This window comes from Lytechinus variegatus, chromosome 3 (genome assembly GCF_018143015.1).
Source record: "Lytechinus variegatus isolate NC3 chromosome 3, Lvar_3.0, whole genome shotgun sequence".
In the NCBI taxonomy this organism is placed as follows: Eukaryota; Metazoa; Echinodermata; class Echinoidea; order Temnopleuroida; family Toxopneustidae; genus Lytechinus; species Lytechinus variegatus.
The window spans coordinates 41,164,166-41,178,572 of record NC_054742.1 but is presented as its reverse complement, the minus strand read 5'-3'; the positions used below and the strand labels follow the sequence as shown (position 1 = coordinate 41,178,572).

At 38.1% G+C, this 14,407-nt stretch overlaps 1 protein-coding gene across 5 annotated transcripts in view; it reads right to left on the bottom strand.

Moving 5' to 3' along the window:
* Positions 1-10,735, bottom strand: part of LOC121411038 (ATP-binding cassette sub-family C member 9-like) — a 51,809-nt gene extending 41,074 nt beyond the window's left edge. For 2 of the 5 annotated variants that reach the window (XM_041603506.1, XM_041603510.1), the window contains exons 1-4: positions 10,527-10,634; positions 6,504-7,145; positions 5,332-5,574; positions 2,921-3,115 (exon numbers count right to left, since the gene is read on the bottom strand). In XM_041603506.1, the coding sequence (XP_041459440.1) occupies positions 2,921-3,115; positions 5,332-5,574; positions 6,504-7,112 (1,047 nt within the window). In that variant the 5' untranslated portion in view covers positions 7,113-7,145; positions 10,527-10,634. The other 3 variants (XM_041603508.1, XM_041603507.1, XM_041603509.1) reach the window with 3 other exon arrangements.
* Positions 10,736-14,407: the final 3,672 nt, after the last annotated feature.

Here is a 14,407-nt window from a genome sequence, read left to right as displayed (position 1 = left end):
GGCAAAGCATCAGACTTATAACCGTCAAGAGAATGGAATGAGAGATAAGACTCGAATCACCAAGTGAACGAAGTACATGTATGTTCAAAAGGATAGTGTGATTTACAATGTCGAAGGTGGATGACAAGTCCAATAGCTAAAGAGCTTTTTAATTGGTGTTCCCTTTATCCATGCCTTGTAGTATATAATCAGACGCAACAAGATTAGTGTTTTTTACACTATGATTACACATATACCCTGACTGGAAAGGATCGAGCAAATCATTATCCAAAAGGTATTCTGACATTGAGCGAACACAATCCTTTCAAGAATCTTGAACAAAAAAGGTAAGTTTGAAACTGGGCGGTAGTTTTGAAGGGAGTTTGGCCCAGGGAGTTTTTTTAACAGTGGGGGTAATGAGAGCAACTTTCAGAGAGGGGAGAACGTATGTCTCTTCTATACTCATATCAATCAGATGTGAGAGAATCGGGGCAACTGAAGGGGAACAATCCTTTTGTAATTTAATGGAAACGGGATCTGACTTACACGACTTAGGGGGGAAGTTCCGTAGAATTGACATGATCTCGTCAGGAGTAGTAGGTTGGATAGTTTCAAAGGAAGGGGAAGTGAGCTGGCGGTGTGGTGACTCATCTGGTGCTAACCCATCGCAGATCATCTTGACTTTGGTCTGGAAGAATCGAAGGAAAGTAGACGCCATTTGCGAGCTGTGCGATTGAGAAGGAAGAAGTGATGACTGTCGACGATTCAGTAGCCGGTTAGCCACAGAGAAGAGGGGTTTTTTAAGAGTCATCGTGACAGTCTTCAATAATTGCCACATGATACCAACGCTTTGCTCTCTTCACAAGGGAATTAATGAGGTCGCGCTGGGCAGAGAAAAGTTTCCGGTGGATCTGAAGTGTACACTGCCGCTATTATTGCCGCTCCAGCCTTCTTCGTTTTTCTTCTGAGTGCGGATGTTGTCATTTTACCATGGACAATCATCATGAACCCGGAGTTTCCTTTCTTTCGGGGTGCGTGAAGATCGATCCTTCCCAGTTCAGAGTAATAACGATGTACAAAATTCTGCACTCTCTGTCCCAGGGGCAATGATGTCACATTCGGTGATGTCGTTCGCAAAAGTCACCCTGTCGATGTTGCGACAGATTATAGTAGACTGGGATCGACTCGGCTTGGGAAAGTTGACCTTCCATAAGGTGGCGGAGTGGTCCGAGATGCCAGGTATGACTCGGGGCTTCGATAAAGAGCTCGATCATCGGAGTCTCTAACCATGACATCAATGATGCGACCTCTGTCGTGTGTAGGAGAATCAAGTAGCTGAGAGATGGCGTGACCGCTAATTAGGTCATTAAACTTATACAGGTGTGTTAGGTGAAGAGGTATTGTCTAGGTGAATGTTCAGGTCGCCAGTGATGATAAAAGATGGAGTTCGTCATATATGCTTCTATCCAGGAATAAAATCAGAGAATTCATCTAGGAATCTGGAAAACTGTGTCAACCAGGTAGCCTGTACACTACAGAGATGCCAGTACAATTAACATTGTTGGAGATGGTTGCGGATAGACATTCAAAACTGTCGAACTTTTCATGCGGCGTGGTGGCAACGTGAAGACGTGATCAGGTCACAGATCACCCACGACTGCATCGTCATCTGATGTCAGCCATGTCTCAGACAAAATCTAATTTGTGATCTATAACAAAATCTTGAAATACAGTTGGTCTGTTACGTAAAGAACGGGAATTGATGCTGCCAAATTTAAAATGCCCTTTAAAGAGACCACACCTTCCTCGCTTTCCCCGATGAGTCCTCCGCCTTCGACAAGGTCTTCAAATCCCGAGAGACACCAACTGGTTCCATACAATGGGATTTTCTTCCCGCCATCTTCTAGTGGAACAACCATCCCTTACATTAAGGGCATGAAGTGTCTGACTATATTATGTAAAATGTGATGTCATAAATCAACTGAAAGGTTAGATCCATTAGAGGAAGGCCCAGGGTTACGGTTGATATATCCCGAGATCAGTAGCAAAGTGCGAAATCTAGAAACAGCATTGGCATACCGCTGAAAGGGTGTACCAATACACTTGTGCTTTCCATTTGTTTCAGGTTTAACAGCATTACATGTACCAGTGGTATAATGAACAAGTTCAGCACTTGAATCTGTAGTGAAAGACACAATACAAATGTGAAAGTGCGCACAACCGTAGACTGTGCACTAACTTGTAAAACAAATGCTCAACATGCATGTGAACATGGCTTCTTTAACACACAGTAATGCAGAGGTGAAATAAAAAATCATAGGATATCAAATATATGAAAAATATGGCAAAAAAATGTGACCAAAATTGTCTAGTATAGGTTCCTGAAGACAATGGCCCGGTGGTACAGTCGCTGACCGGCATTCAGTAAATGAGAGGTTCAAATCCTGCTGGTTCCTAGATATTTTTTTTCTGACTTATCAGACAGATCGATCAATTCGATCTTATTGGGTGAAAGCCATATATTGTATATAAAACAAATGCTCAACATGCATGTGAACATGGCTTCTTTAACACACAGTAATGCAGAGGTGAAATAAAAAATCATAGGATATCAAATATATGAAAAATATGGCAAAAAAATGTGACCAAAATTGTCTAGTATAGGTTCCTGAAGACAATGGCCCGGTGGTACAGTCGCTGACCGGCATTCAGTAAATGAGAGGTTCAAATCCTGCTGGTTCCTAGATATTTTTTTTCTGACTTATCAGACAGATCGATCAATTCGATCTTATTGGGTGAAAGCCATATATTGTATTTACAAAAAGGGGTGAGGGCTGGGTGTGATAGGAATCGCAAAAGAGACAGAAGTCAATTTAGTGCCTCTATTGCAATCTTCAGCTATGAATATTATTTCTGTATCTAAAATGACTGCTAGTATTACCTCACGCTGGGCATCTTCGGGAAGATAGTACGTTTTGGTGACGAAATTAACGATTCCGCTGATGGCCAAAGGTCCGACAAACGCCAGTAAGTCACCTATGATCTTCAGGAGTCCAGCGAAAGCAATTGTTGGGCCGTACGTGATACACAGCACTTTGAAGATATTGAGTTCTTTGCCCTGCAGAAAACATTTCTCCTAAACAATATTTTAATCAATAATGAATGAAAGTAAACAAGTAAGCATTAATTAAATCATATTATATTTTCAAGAAGACGAAATTACATTACAAATTGCATCATTTAATATACAATAATTATGAGTCAATACAATGGTTCCAACAGGTTGATGAATAATGAACCTGCTGGTTCAGGGTAAACAGTAGGTATACATCATCCAGAAAACACAATTAAATGAAAAAGTAATTTCAGATGTCACACAATAATAAAGTTGTAATCACTAGCGTACCTACGGGGGGGGGGGGGGGCAGGGGGCAATCTGCCCCCCCCCCAAGACGAGCCACAACCCATGCAAAGGACGTATCCCTGCCCCCATGACGAGCTTGAAAGACCATTTTTGCCCCCCTGACGAGCTTGAAGATTCTTTTTTTTTTTGCTTGTCTAATTTTTTTGGGGCGGACGGTTTCCCCCCCCCTGTGGAAAATCCTAGGTATGCCACTGGTTGTAATACATAATAAAGAACCCTCGTTAGCTCCTCCCTCAACACTATAACAAAGTAAAATTGTTGTACTTGGGAACTGGTTGGGGACCACTTAACGTGCATCAGCTAGCCAGCAAAGCAGATAGGTTACCTAATATATTTTTACGAACATTTTATAAAAGGCTAACATATTTCTAAGACTAAAAACTGTCTAAATTCTAACTTTTTTCTTAGGTAACGTCGGCTGACATAATTTACCAACGCGTCTGTACATTGTGTCAAGCTAACTATCACATGAACGCCCTGTAGTAAAATACATATGAAGCTAGCAACTATAATTTAAGGGCAAATTTGTTGATGAAGGAAAGATTCCATTCCTAATAATGTTACTAGATACCATTATCCCGGACCATTATACCGGGTCTTTCTTGATCTGCTGAGAATATATAATATTTTGCATGGATAATCAAACGAATTCAGTTTAAACAAAACATTTCTATCAAAATTTCACTTCAATTTTCAAGAAAAATGCATCGGAAGTTGTGAATTAATCGCTTTGTAAAGGCATGGTCACACCGGCCGAGCGTTGTTGGAGCGGTCGTGGAGCGGAGAGAAAAAAAATCATCACCGCTCGCTACCGTTTACCATTTTCGATTTCGATTGTTTTTTTTTTTTCGAAGTTTGTTTTCGAGTTTTCCCCAATTTTGAGAGCGAAATTCGACCCTCTTTCCCTACCGCTCCACGACCGCTCCAACAACGCTCGGCCGGTGTGACCATGCCTTTAAGTCAGGGCAGTCCAAAGCATGTGCGAATAATTTCAATAAAAGGAATATCAAATGCCGTAATATATTACGCGTTGATACCTTAAAATTCCTATTAAGTATTTCTCATTTTCATTTATAGGCCTACCACTACGGAAATGTTTGATATCATGTGACATTTCGAATGAGTAAAGGAATGCTGCAGCCAAATATAATTATTATGATAAATATTTACTAATAAAATCTGATAACATATACCGAAATTAAATTTGTTTTTAATTTCACAGGTGCATACTTTTAGTGAAAACTTTCTGTAGATGTCATCATGAAATTACCATATTAAACGTTATAATTTTCTATTATTCAAATTTTGCGTTGTACTTTTACTTTGTCAATCTATTTGAAATGAAGAATGAAGAAGAATTATCATCTATTATTACACTACAAGTATATACATAATTCATGAGTTTATGAATGGATACAAAAACATCAAACAATTACTCAGATTAGGAAAAGGCCTAGAGGAAAGGTAAAACGAGGTAATTTCCTAAATGTTAATGAACTATAGAACTGTTTAAATGGCACAGAAAAACTGACCACATATCCATAAAGAATTGAATTGAATAACGTTCTCAAAGAATTTTCCTGGTTAGGTGTTTACCCCCCTACCGATTGTGCTCTCTAAAAAATGGAGAGGCTGCTGGGGGTCAAATCCACTGACCACGAGGGTCGCGCAAGCATGTGGCAGATCTAAAGGTTAAGGGTGTAGGTACGTATGGAAGCAGTACATCGCAGCTCATCGTCATTGGAACAAAAACCAACTGATCAAACCCACTCATAGCAAAAAGATAGATCCATCACTAAAACTTTTTGAATGTACGATTTATAAATTTTGTAACACCCAGGGCAAAGCTAGACATATAACCATTTTATTTCCATACTTCCTATATTGTCTCCTCTGTAATAATTCATTGCATATTTTTTAACACGCACCTTTTCTCTTTCGAAAACGTTTTTGAATCTTGAGTGGTTGTACATTGATGTGTGAACCTCGGGTATATTTCCGAGGTCATCGACTTCGACGACCTTCTTGTAGCCAGTCTTGAATATCCAATTCTCCCACCAGTAGGTCACTTCAGAGAGGAGATTCGAATACTTGGACAAGTACCTCATCTTCTCCTTCTTTATGTCAGCTGGAAGAGAGTCAACGGATGCCTCGAAACAGCATATCGTTTTCTGAATAAATATTGATACATATTTTGATGATGTATTTATCCACACGTTTTATCAAAAAGTTTAACGAGGAGAATTAGAAATTGTGAGATATTCCTACAAAATGTGAGACATACCTAGGCGTTGCTGATCCCTTTAACACATTCTTTCACAATATGAATTCAATATCTAAAGGGGAAGTTAGACCAAATAACACGTTTATTCAGATAGAAACAAAAGCTTAACGCTGACAATTTCATCAAAATCAGTTGTAAAATAGGAAAGTATTTCTTTTGTATTTTGTATTTCATTATATGAAATATATAAATTTTCTCATTATAATGTTAAAACAAAATTTGATTTCTCCCTCAAAATGTGGATTTGCCATTGTTTTAACCTACTGTGATTTAATGAAGAGTCTCCTTATTGTCAAATCTGTAAATATATTTTATAATTTTAACAATAGACAAAATAAACAGTGTGTGAGTGACGTCATCAACTCTCTCATTGCATATCACTGTATTGTGAAAAGTAGACGAGATTTTCAATGTCATAAATGTCTTATCTTATTCTTGTGGTCAATGAGCACTATCTACATATTTGTTTTCGTTTTCACAATATTTCATGACAATTTCAATGCTGGCACAGACAATTAAAATAGACCAATATCAACTACTAAAAAGAAAATCAGATCCATCGGAAGAAAGAGGGAAATTCCATAAAATATGTACGTCCGACCCCATTTATGTGGGACCTTCATGAACTTTTCTGTCGCTGATTAGTTGTTCTTTTGACAGCCCGTAAAGTTCTCAAATGACCATGACTTGGTCCGATTATAAAGTGAAGTAAGACTTGAGAAAAATGAGAGTCGGACGTTCAAAAAGGTTGATTATTTTATGGAATTGCCCAAGAAGAAGACGACTGATTTGAATATTACAACATGAAATACTTACGACAATGAAGTTGAATTCCACAAAAAATAAGATGGAGTATATCACTAAGAACAGTATAGTAACATCATATCGAAAAATATCGAGTTTGTTTGTCCCACTGTCGGCTATTAGATCGTCGTTGAGAAAGTGGTGCAGGCGATAAGACATGGTTACTATGGATACAGACCAGAAGAGCAAAAGTAACCATGACAAGTGTTTTATCCGTCTCTTCTCCAAAAATTGGTAATAAGACAGTGATATAATTGCAGATAGCAGCAGGAAGACCCCATTGAGGTACAAATAGGGGTGGGGGTGGTCTCCCCCTTTACGGAAAGATTCCTCAGTGAGGATTCCCTCGCCGATTGCAGCAAGGCAGACGGCGATGAGTGCAAGACTCAGTATCCATCTTAAAGAATGTCCGGGATATCGTAGGAGATACGGGGTAGCATTTCCCTTGATACAGCAACACCGGGTGATGATGGTGGTTAGGATGGCTAACACAGAAAATGTCACAGGTGGGACTGAGATGATGGCGTCTACAAGACATTCCCGATTCACGGTTGAGTTGAGATCGAAAGAAGAGTCTGATGAGTTACTACCGCAGAACCAACCCCATGCAGCAGAAGCCATGGCGATGTCCTGTGAGTCTTTATGCTACCTCAACTGGATGACAAGAAAGAGGATAAATAAGATACATTATCTCGGCAACATAAAGATAGTACTTATGAAATTAATACGCCACCACATTCAGAAAACATTAAGATAGAAAAGAGGGTAATCTAAGTAGGCCGCAAGCTAAAAACCTGGCTGTACACTTAAGGTAGGGCATAACAGTCACTCTTTAGGTAAATGTTGAGAAGAAACCACGGTTTCAATAAAAGGTGGACTATAATGGCACTGTTTAAAAAACTATATATACTTGCAATAATTACAAAACAAAAGCAGTTGAAAGTCACACGTTATTTCCTCTAAAAATGTAAAGATTCTTTCACATTATATTTGACTATTCGTATCTTATCTCGATATAGGCCTATACACCCCATTGGAATACGGGTAGATCCACGAATGTAAACATGCATGCCGTTAATAAGTTAATGGATTGTTAGTACCTCACACCCTATGCATACAAAATTTTGGATGTGTTTAAAAGATGAAGACAAATCATGCTTTTATAAATTCTTGATGTCCAAATCTCAAACATAAACGGGGCATTTGTTGAAGTTATTGTGAACACGGTGAACCAGTTATCGCTAATGGACACAAACACCATAAATGATAATAATGATCTACATGTAACAATACTGATGATGATAATGGTAACATAACGAAGAGGAGGATAATTGTGATTAACGACATTGATGATAAACATTCTGTTTTTATATGGCGCCAATAAAGACCGAAGCTACATATCCGACCCTGCGACAGCTATTCTTGCCCTCACACAGTGTACATGCGCCTTTTCCACCCCTCGAGAGCATAGGCCTATTATTGGCAATGGCATAAATCCAAGCAGTGAATTGTTCAGGGGGATGATCTATTGTTTCAACCCCCCCCCCCCCCCTTTGAACTTCAATAGTATGACGTCACAGATTAACGCTAATGATTATTGGCATACTACTTTGAAGTTTGCCTTCTTATAACCCAAACCCTTCCGACAAAGAGTTTATTTGAATTGTAGAGAAAAATAACAAAGAATACAGTTCAGAAAATTTCTTGAAAATGATCAGAAAGTCATGATCTTTTAATGTTTAGTTTCATTTTTTTTAAACAAAAAAATACAGAACACGGGCCATGTGCAAAATGAGGATCACACAATTTTTCTTCTGTATTTGTAACTGGCCAATTTCATTAAAAATATAGGAAACCCCGTCACTGCCCCTTTTTTATTGGTAAACATGATCAAAACGTGAAAATGTTCATCAATTTGCGATGTTGTGAGTGTGGAGCCCCCGCTTTCTTCAACTCAGCCCAGCCCCCCCCCCCTCAAAATAGCCTCGCGGCTGCGGTCTATATCACGTGACAATGACAAAGTAAAACCATGGAGCTAATGCTCCATGGTAAAAAAAAATACGAACTTGAGAATGTTTAGTCTAGAGAATCTCAATCTGATAGCCTACATACCCTACACAACACTAGAATATATTCCTAGTGACTTCCTACATATGTGTTTTTCCATGATCTTAAATATGCTATAAATTTTTACATAATAGATTTTCGAATACTTCGCTATAGTAATTACAGTTCAAAGGTGTATTGACGTGTACACTATCGGTATCTTTAAAACTTTGTGTTGTTCCGCACATGACTGTACACTTTGTTTGCGAAATCTTATTCAATATACTACTTAGTGTTTACTTTATCGATCGAACGTATTTTCCCCCGTGCAAGTATTATGTAATAACATCAGACATATAGTATGAATGAAGATTGTCTGGTGCATGAGCGTGAATTAAGTCTTGTACACCCCCTTTACCTTCTCAAGCATACACGCATAGATCACAGGGTCGAGGCAGTACGGGGGAAGAAAAATATAAACAAATGGGTACATATCGAGGAAAATTCGCTCGCGCTCGACGCTCACATTGCCTGTTAAATCATACATGAGATAGACCTACGTAATCATGAAGATTAAGGATGGGATTTATATATTTCCTGTTAAAATATCTTGTTATGATTACAAAAGCATTTACAATTAGGCTACTAGTTACATGTCTGAATATGCAAAAATTCCTTATAAACTCCCTTAGCCCGTATAGCAGGTTTAATTCAACCCCAGTCTAAACTACCCTGGTTTAACTAAACCTCCTCTAAACCTCACCTCTGGTCTAAGTGTAGTTTAATTATTTTGGTAGCCTGAGTTAAATCGGGGTTTGAAAGATCTTTTTTTAAATGATAATCATCTTTTAACCAAGACTAGCACCTTTTTGGTAAATTACTGCTTGCAGTGGTGACAGCAACAAAGTTTAAAAAATGTCACTCTGATTACTTTCGTCATTTGATATGTTGTTACCATGCCCGATTTCTGATATTATAGGCAAAAAATCTGCTTTGCACATCTTCATATCAAGTGGTTTTACGTTGTATCTCAAACATACCTTAAAAAATCTTCTTAAAAAAATGGTTTTCAATCTTCGATTGTACCATTCTTATTCAAGAGATGTTCTATACAGAAGGTAAAACGAAAAAGTAAAATAAGTAACCCGAATACGTTCACTAAAAATGAATAGAAACTCTCATATTGAAATCGTTAAAAGTGGTAAAACGTTGGTATATAGTTCTTCTATTACCATCTAGCTCATTTACTAAAGTAATACTAGCTGGCTTGATGACCCGGTGACCTTCTCACATGAAGTTCCTGTCCGTCCATACTATATATAGGATATCCAGGAGCCCCAGCTGAGATTTTGAATAATTCGAGATCGTGTATGGAAGATTCTAGGGCGACCTATTTGATGTAAGGTGCATTATTCATGTAGTCTCAAACCCAACCATTCAGATATCGATAAAAATAGGTCATGTACGGCATGGGAACTTTAAACCGGGTATGGTAATCATGAGCGGAAGTCCAACATCCCCTCATCGAGATTAGTAATCGGGTTTTATCGATCTATCTATTAATGATCTGTCTAATCAATCTATCTATCTAACTACATTTTCCATCTATAACTACGCAACCAGATATTAGTCCAGGGATGGCATAAATAGAATGAGATCATCACATAGCTCCCCCCCCCCTTCCTCGGGAGGTAACATCGAAAATGTCACCCCCCCCCCCCCACAACGCCAGCTGAAAAAGTCGCCGATGAAGAGGTAACCGCCTATCATAGTCATCATGCATGGCAAGTACAATATTTTGGCACGCTAGTACTCATAATGATCGAGGACCGGCAAATGGTTTCAGAATGGTGCTCATGGTTTACCTGTGTAGTAATAAGTCCAAGTCGAGTTTGAACTGCAACATAGCATAATAGGGAGTGCTAATATACAACTCACGATACCTGCCGCAAAATAGACGACATTGGAAAATGAAGAAAATAAACTTACTCACTCGTTGGGCTGCACGTCGCTAGTATAACAACTTATCTTTACGTACACTCTTCCATATACGGACCATTGGAGTGAAAGCCCTGTATGAAATCCGAAATCAAATTCGAAATACCGTACCTGTTTTGCAAAGGGTATTCATGCATGATGCGGAGATACGGAACTACGATCCGTGTAGAGTGTGTTCTCAACTAATGATTCCTTCACTGCCGATTCATTGACCATGGTGTATTTTGATAGCCAATCGTTTGATACAGTGTGAGGAATCAGGGTACTAATGGATAATTCGGTTTTCATACCCGTTCAGCGTACAGCGAAAACGGAAAATCAGTACGTGGTTCGGTCTTTGAAAACAAAAAACGAAACCACAGCATGAAATCCGTGCTGTGATTTCGTTTTTGTTGATCAAAAACAGAATATTGAAATCAGATATGTTTTGGGCTCTCTCTGATTTCTCATTTTATATTTGTGTTTTTATGTATCAAAAACAAAACCAGAACACGCTCCCCGCTCCGTGATTCCGTTTGTAAAAACGAAAACAGCGAAGACGAGATCAGAGACTCCCTTTTCCAGTCCCTGCAACGTGATTTCGTTTTTCGTACAACCTACAGGCATATTAAAGAGCGCCCTCCAGGAGGTGAGGCAAGTTTCAATGGAGATTTTAATAAACTGTACCACACATATTATGTTGAAGCCAGTTTAAAAGGAGGTGAGGCAAGTTTCAGTGGAGGTTTTTATAACTGTACTCTAAATTATGTTGAAACCAATTTAAATGGAGGTGAGGCAGGTTTCAATGGAGCTCAGTTTTTTAAAAAGAATAAACTGTACCACACATTATGGTGAAGCCAGTTTAAAAGGAGGTGAGGCAAGTTTCAATGGAGTTTTTTTAAAAAAAGAATAAACTGTACCGGACATTATGGTGAAGCCAATTTAAATGGAGGTGAGGCAGGTTTCAATGGAGGTTTTTTAAAAAAGAATAATTATACCACACATTATGGTGAAGCAGTTTCAAAGGAGGTGAGGCAAATTTCAATGGAGGTTTTTTCAAAAGAATAAACTACTACACAATATAGTGAAGCCAGTTTTAAAGGAGGTGAGGCAAGTTTCAATGGGGGTTTTTTCAAACGAATAAACTGTATTACACATTATGGTGAAGCCAGTTTAAATGAAGGTGAGGCAAGTTTCAATGGAGGTTTTTTAAAAGTAATAAACTGTACCACACATTATGGTGAAGCCAGTTTTAAAGGAGGTGAGGCAAGTTTAAATGGAGGTTTTTTTCAAAAGAATAAACTGTACCACACATTATGGTGAAGCCAGTTTAAAAGGAGGTGAGGCAAGTTTCAATGGAGGTTTTTTTTCAAAAGAATAAACTGTACTACACATAGTGAAGCCAGTTTAAAGGAGGTGAGGCAAGTTTCAATGGAGGTTTTTTTTCAAAAGAATAAACTGTACTACACATTATGGTGAAGCCAGTTTAAATGGAGGTGAGGCAAGTTTCAATGGAGGTTTTTTAAAAGGAATAAACTGTACCATACATTATGGTGCAGACAGTTTGAAAGGAGGTGAGGCAAGTTTCAATGGAGGTTTTTTAAAAAGAATAAACTGTACTACACATTATGGTGAAGCCAGTTTAAATGGAGGTGAGGCAAGTTTCAATGGAGTTTTTTTTAAAAAAAGAATAAACTGTACCGCACATTATGGTGAAGCCAATTTAAATGGAGGTGAGGCAGGTTTCAATGGAGGTTTTTTTAAAAAAAGAATAACTGTACCACACATTATGGTGAAGCAGTTTGAAAGGAGGTGAGGCAAGTTTCAATGGAGGTTTTTATAACTGTACTCTAAATTATGTTGAAGCCAATTAAAATGGAGGTGAGGCAGGTTTCAATGGAGCTCAGTTTTTTAAATAGAATAAACTGTACCACACATTATGGTGAAGCCAGTTTTAAAGGAGGTGAGGCAAGTTTCAATGGAGGTTTTTATAATTGTACTCTAAATTATGGTGAAGCCAATTTAAATGGAGGTGAGGCAGGTTTCAATGGAGCTCAGTTTTTTAAAAAGAATAAACTCTACCACACATTATGGTGAAGCCACTTTAAAAGGAGGTGAGGCAAGTTTCAATGGAGGTTGTTATAACTGTACTCTAAATTATGGTGAAGCCAATTTAAATGGAGGTGAGGCAGGTTTCAATGGAGCTCAGTTTTTTAAAAAGAATAAACTCTACCACACATTATGGTGAAGCCACTTTAAAAGGAGGTGAGGCAAGTTTCAATGGAGGTTGTTATAACTGTACTCTAAATTATGGTGAAGCCAATTTGAATGGAGGTGAGGCAAGTTTCAATGGAGGTTTTTTAAAAAGAATAAACTGTACCACACATTATGGTGAAGCCAGTTTAAATGGAGGTGAGGCGAGTTTCAATGGAGGTTTTTCTAAAGAATAAACTGTACCACACATGGTGAATCCAGTTTGAAAGGAGGTGAGGCAAGTTTCAATGGAGGTTTTTATAACTGTACTCTAAATTATGTTGAAGCCAATTTAAATGGAGGTGAGGCAGGTTTCAATGGAGCTAAGTTTTTTAAATAGAATAAACTGTACCACACAATGTGGTGAAGCCAGTTTAAAAGGAGGTTTTTTTCAAAACAATAAACTGTACCACACATTATGGTGAGCCAGTTTAAAAGGAGGTGAGGCAAGTTTCAATGGAGGTTTTTTTCAAAAGAATAAACTGTACTACACATTATGGTGAAGCCAGTTTAAATGGAGGTGAGGCAAGTTTCAATGGAGGTTTTTTTTTAAGAATAAACTGTACCACACATTATGGTGAAGCCAGTTTGAAAAGGAAGTGACGCAGGTTTCAATGGAGGGTTTTTTCGAATAAACTGTACGTACTACACATTATGGTGAAGCCAGTTTAAATGGAGGTGAGGCAAGTTTCAATGGAGGTTTTTTTTAACGAATAAACTGTACCACACATTATGGTGAAGCCAGTTTGAAAGGAGGTGAGGCAGGTTTCAATGGAGGTTTTTTCGAATAAACTGTACTACTCATTATGGTGAAGCCAGTTTAAATGGAGGTGAGGCAAGTTTCAATGGAGGTTTTTTTTAAAAGAATAAACTTTACCACACATTATGGTGAAGCCAGTTTTAAAGGAGGTGAGGCAAGTTTCAATGGAGGTTTTTATAACTGTACTCTAAATTATGTTGAAGCCAATTTGAATAGAGGTGAGGCAAGTTTCAATGGAGGTTTTTTAAAAAGAATAAACTGTACCACACATTATGATGAGGCCAGTTTGAAAGGAGGTGAGGCAGGTTTCAATGGAGGTTTTTTCGAATAAACTGTACTACCCATTATGGTGAAGCCAGTCTAAATGGAGGTGAGGCAAGTTTCAATGGAGGTTTTTTTTAAAAGAATAAACTGTACCACACATTATGGTGAAGCCAGTTTGAAAGGAGGTGAGGCAAGTTTCCATGGAGGTTTTTATAACTGTACTCTAAATTATGTTGAAGCCAATTTAAATGGAGGTGAGGCAGGTTTCAATGGAGCTCAGTTTTTTTAAAAGAATAAACTGTACCACACATTATGGTGAAGCCAGTTTTAAAGGAGGTGAGGCAAGTTTCAATGGAGGTTTTTATAATTGTACTCTAAATTATGGTGAAGCCAATTTAAATGGAGGTGAGGCAGGTTTCAATGGAGCTCAGTTTTTTAAAAAGAATAAACTCTACCACACATTATGGTGAAGCCACTTTAAAAGGAGGTGAGGCAAGTTTCAATGGAGGTTGTTATAACTGTACTCTAAATTATGGTGAAGCCAATTTGAATGGAGGTGAGGCAAGTTTCAATGGAGGTTTTTTAAAAAGAATAAACTGTACCACACATTATGGTG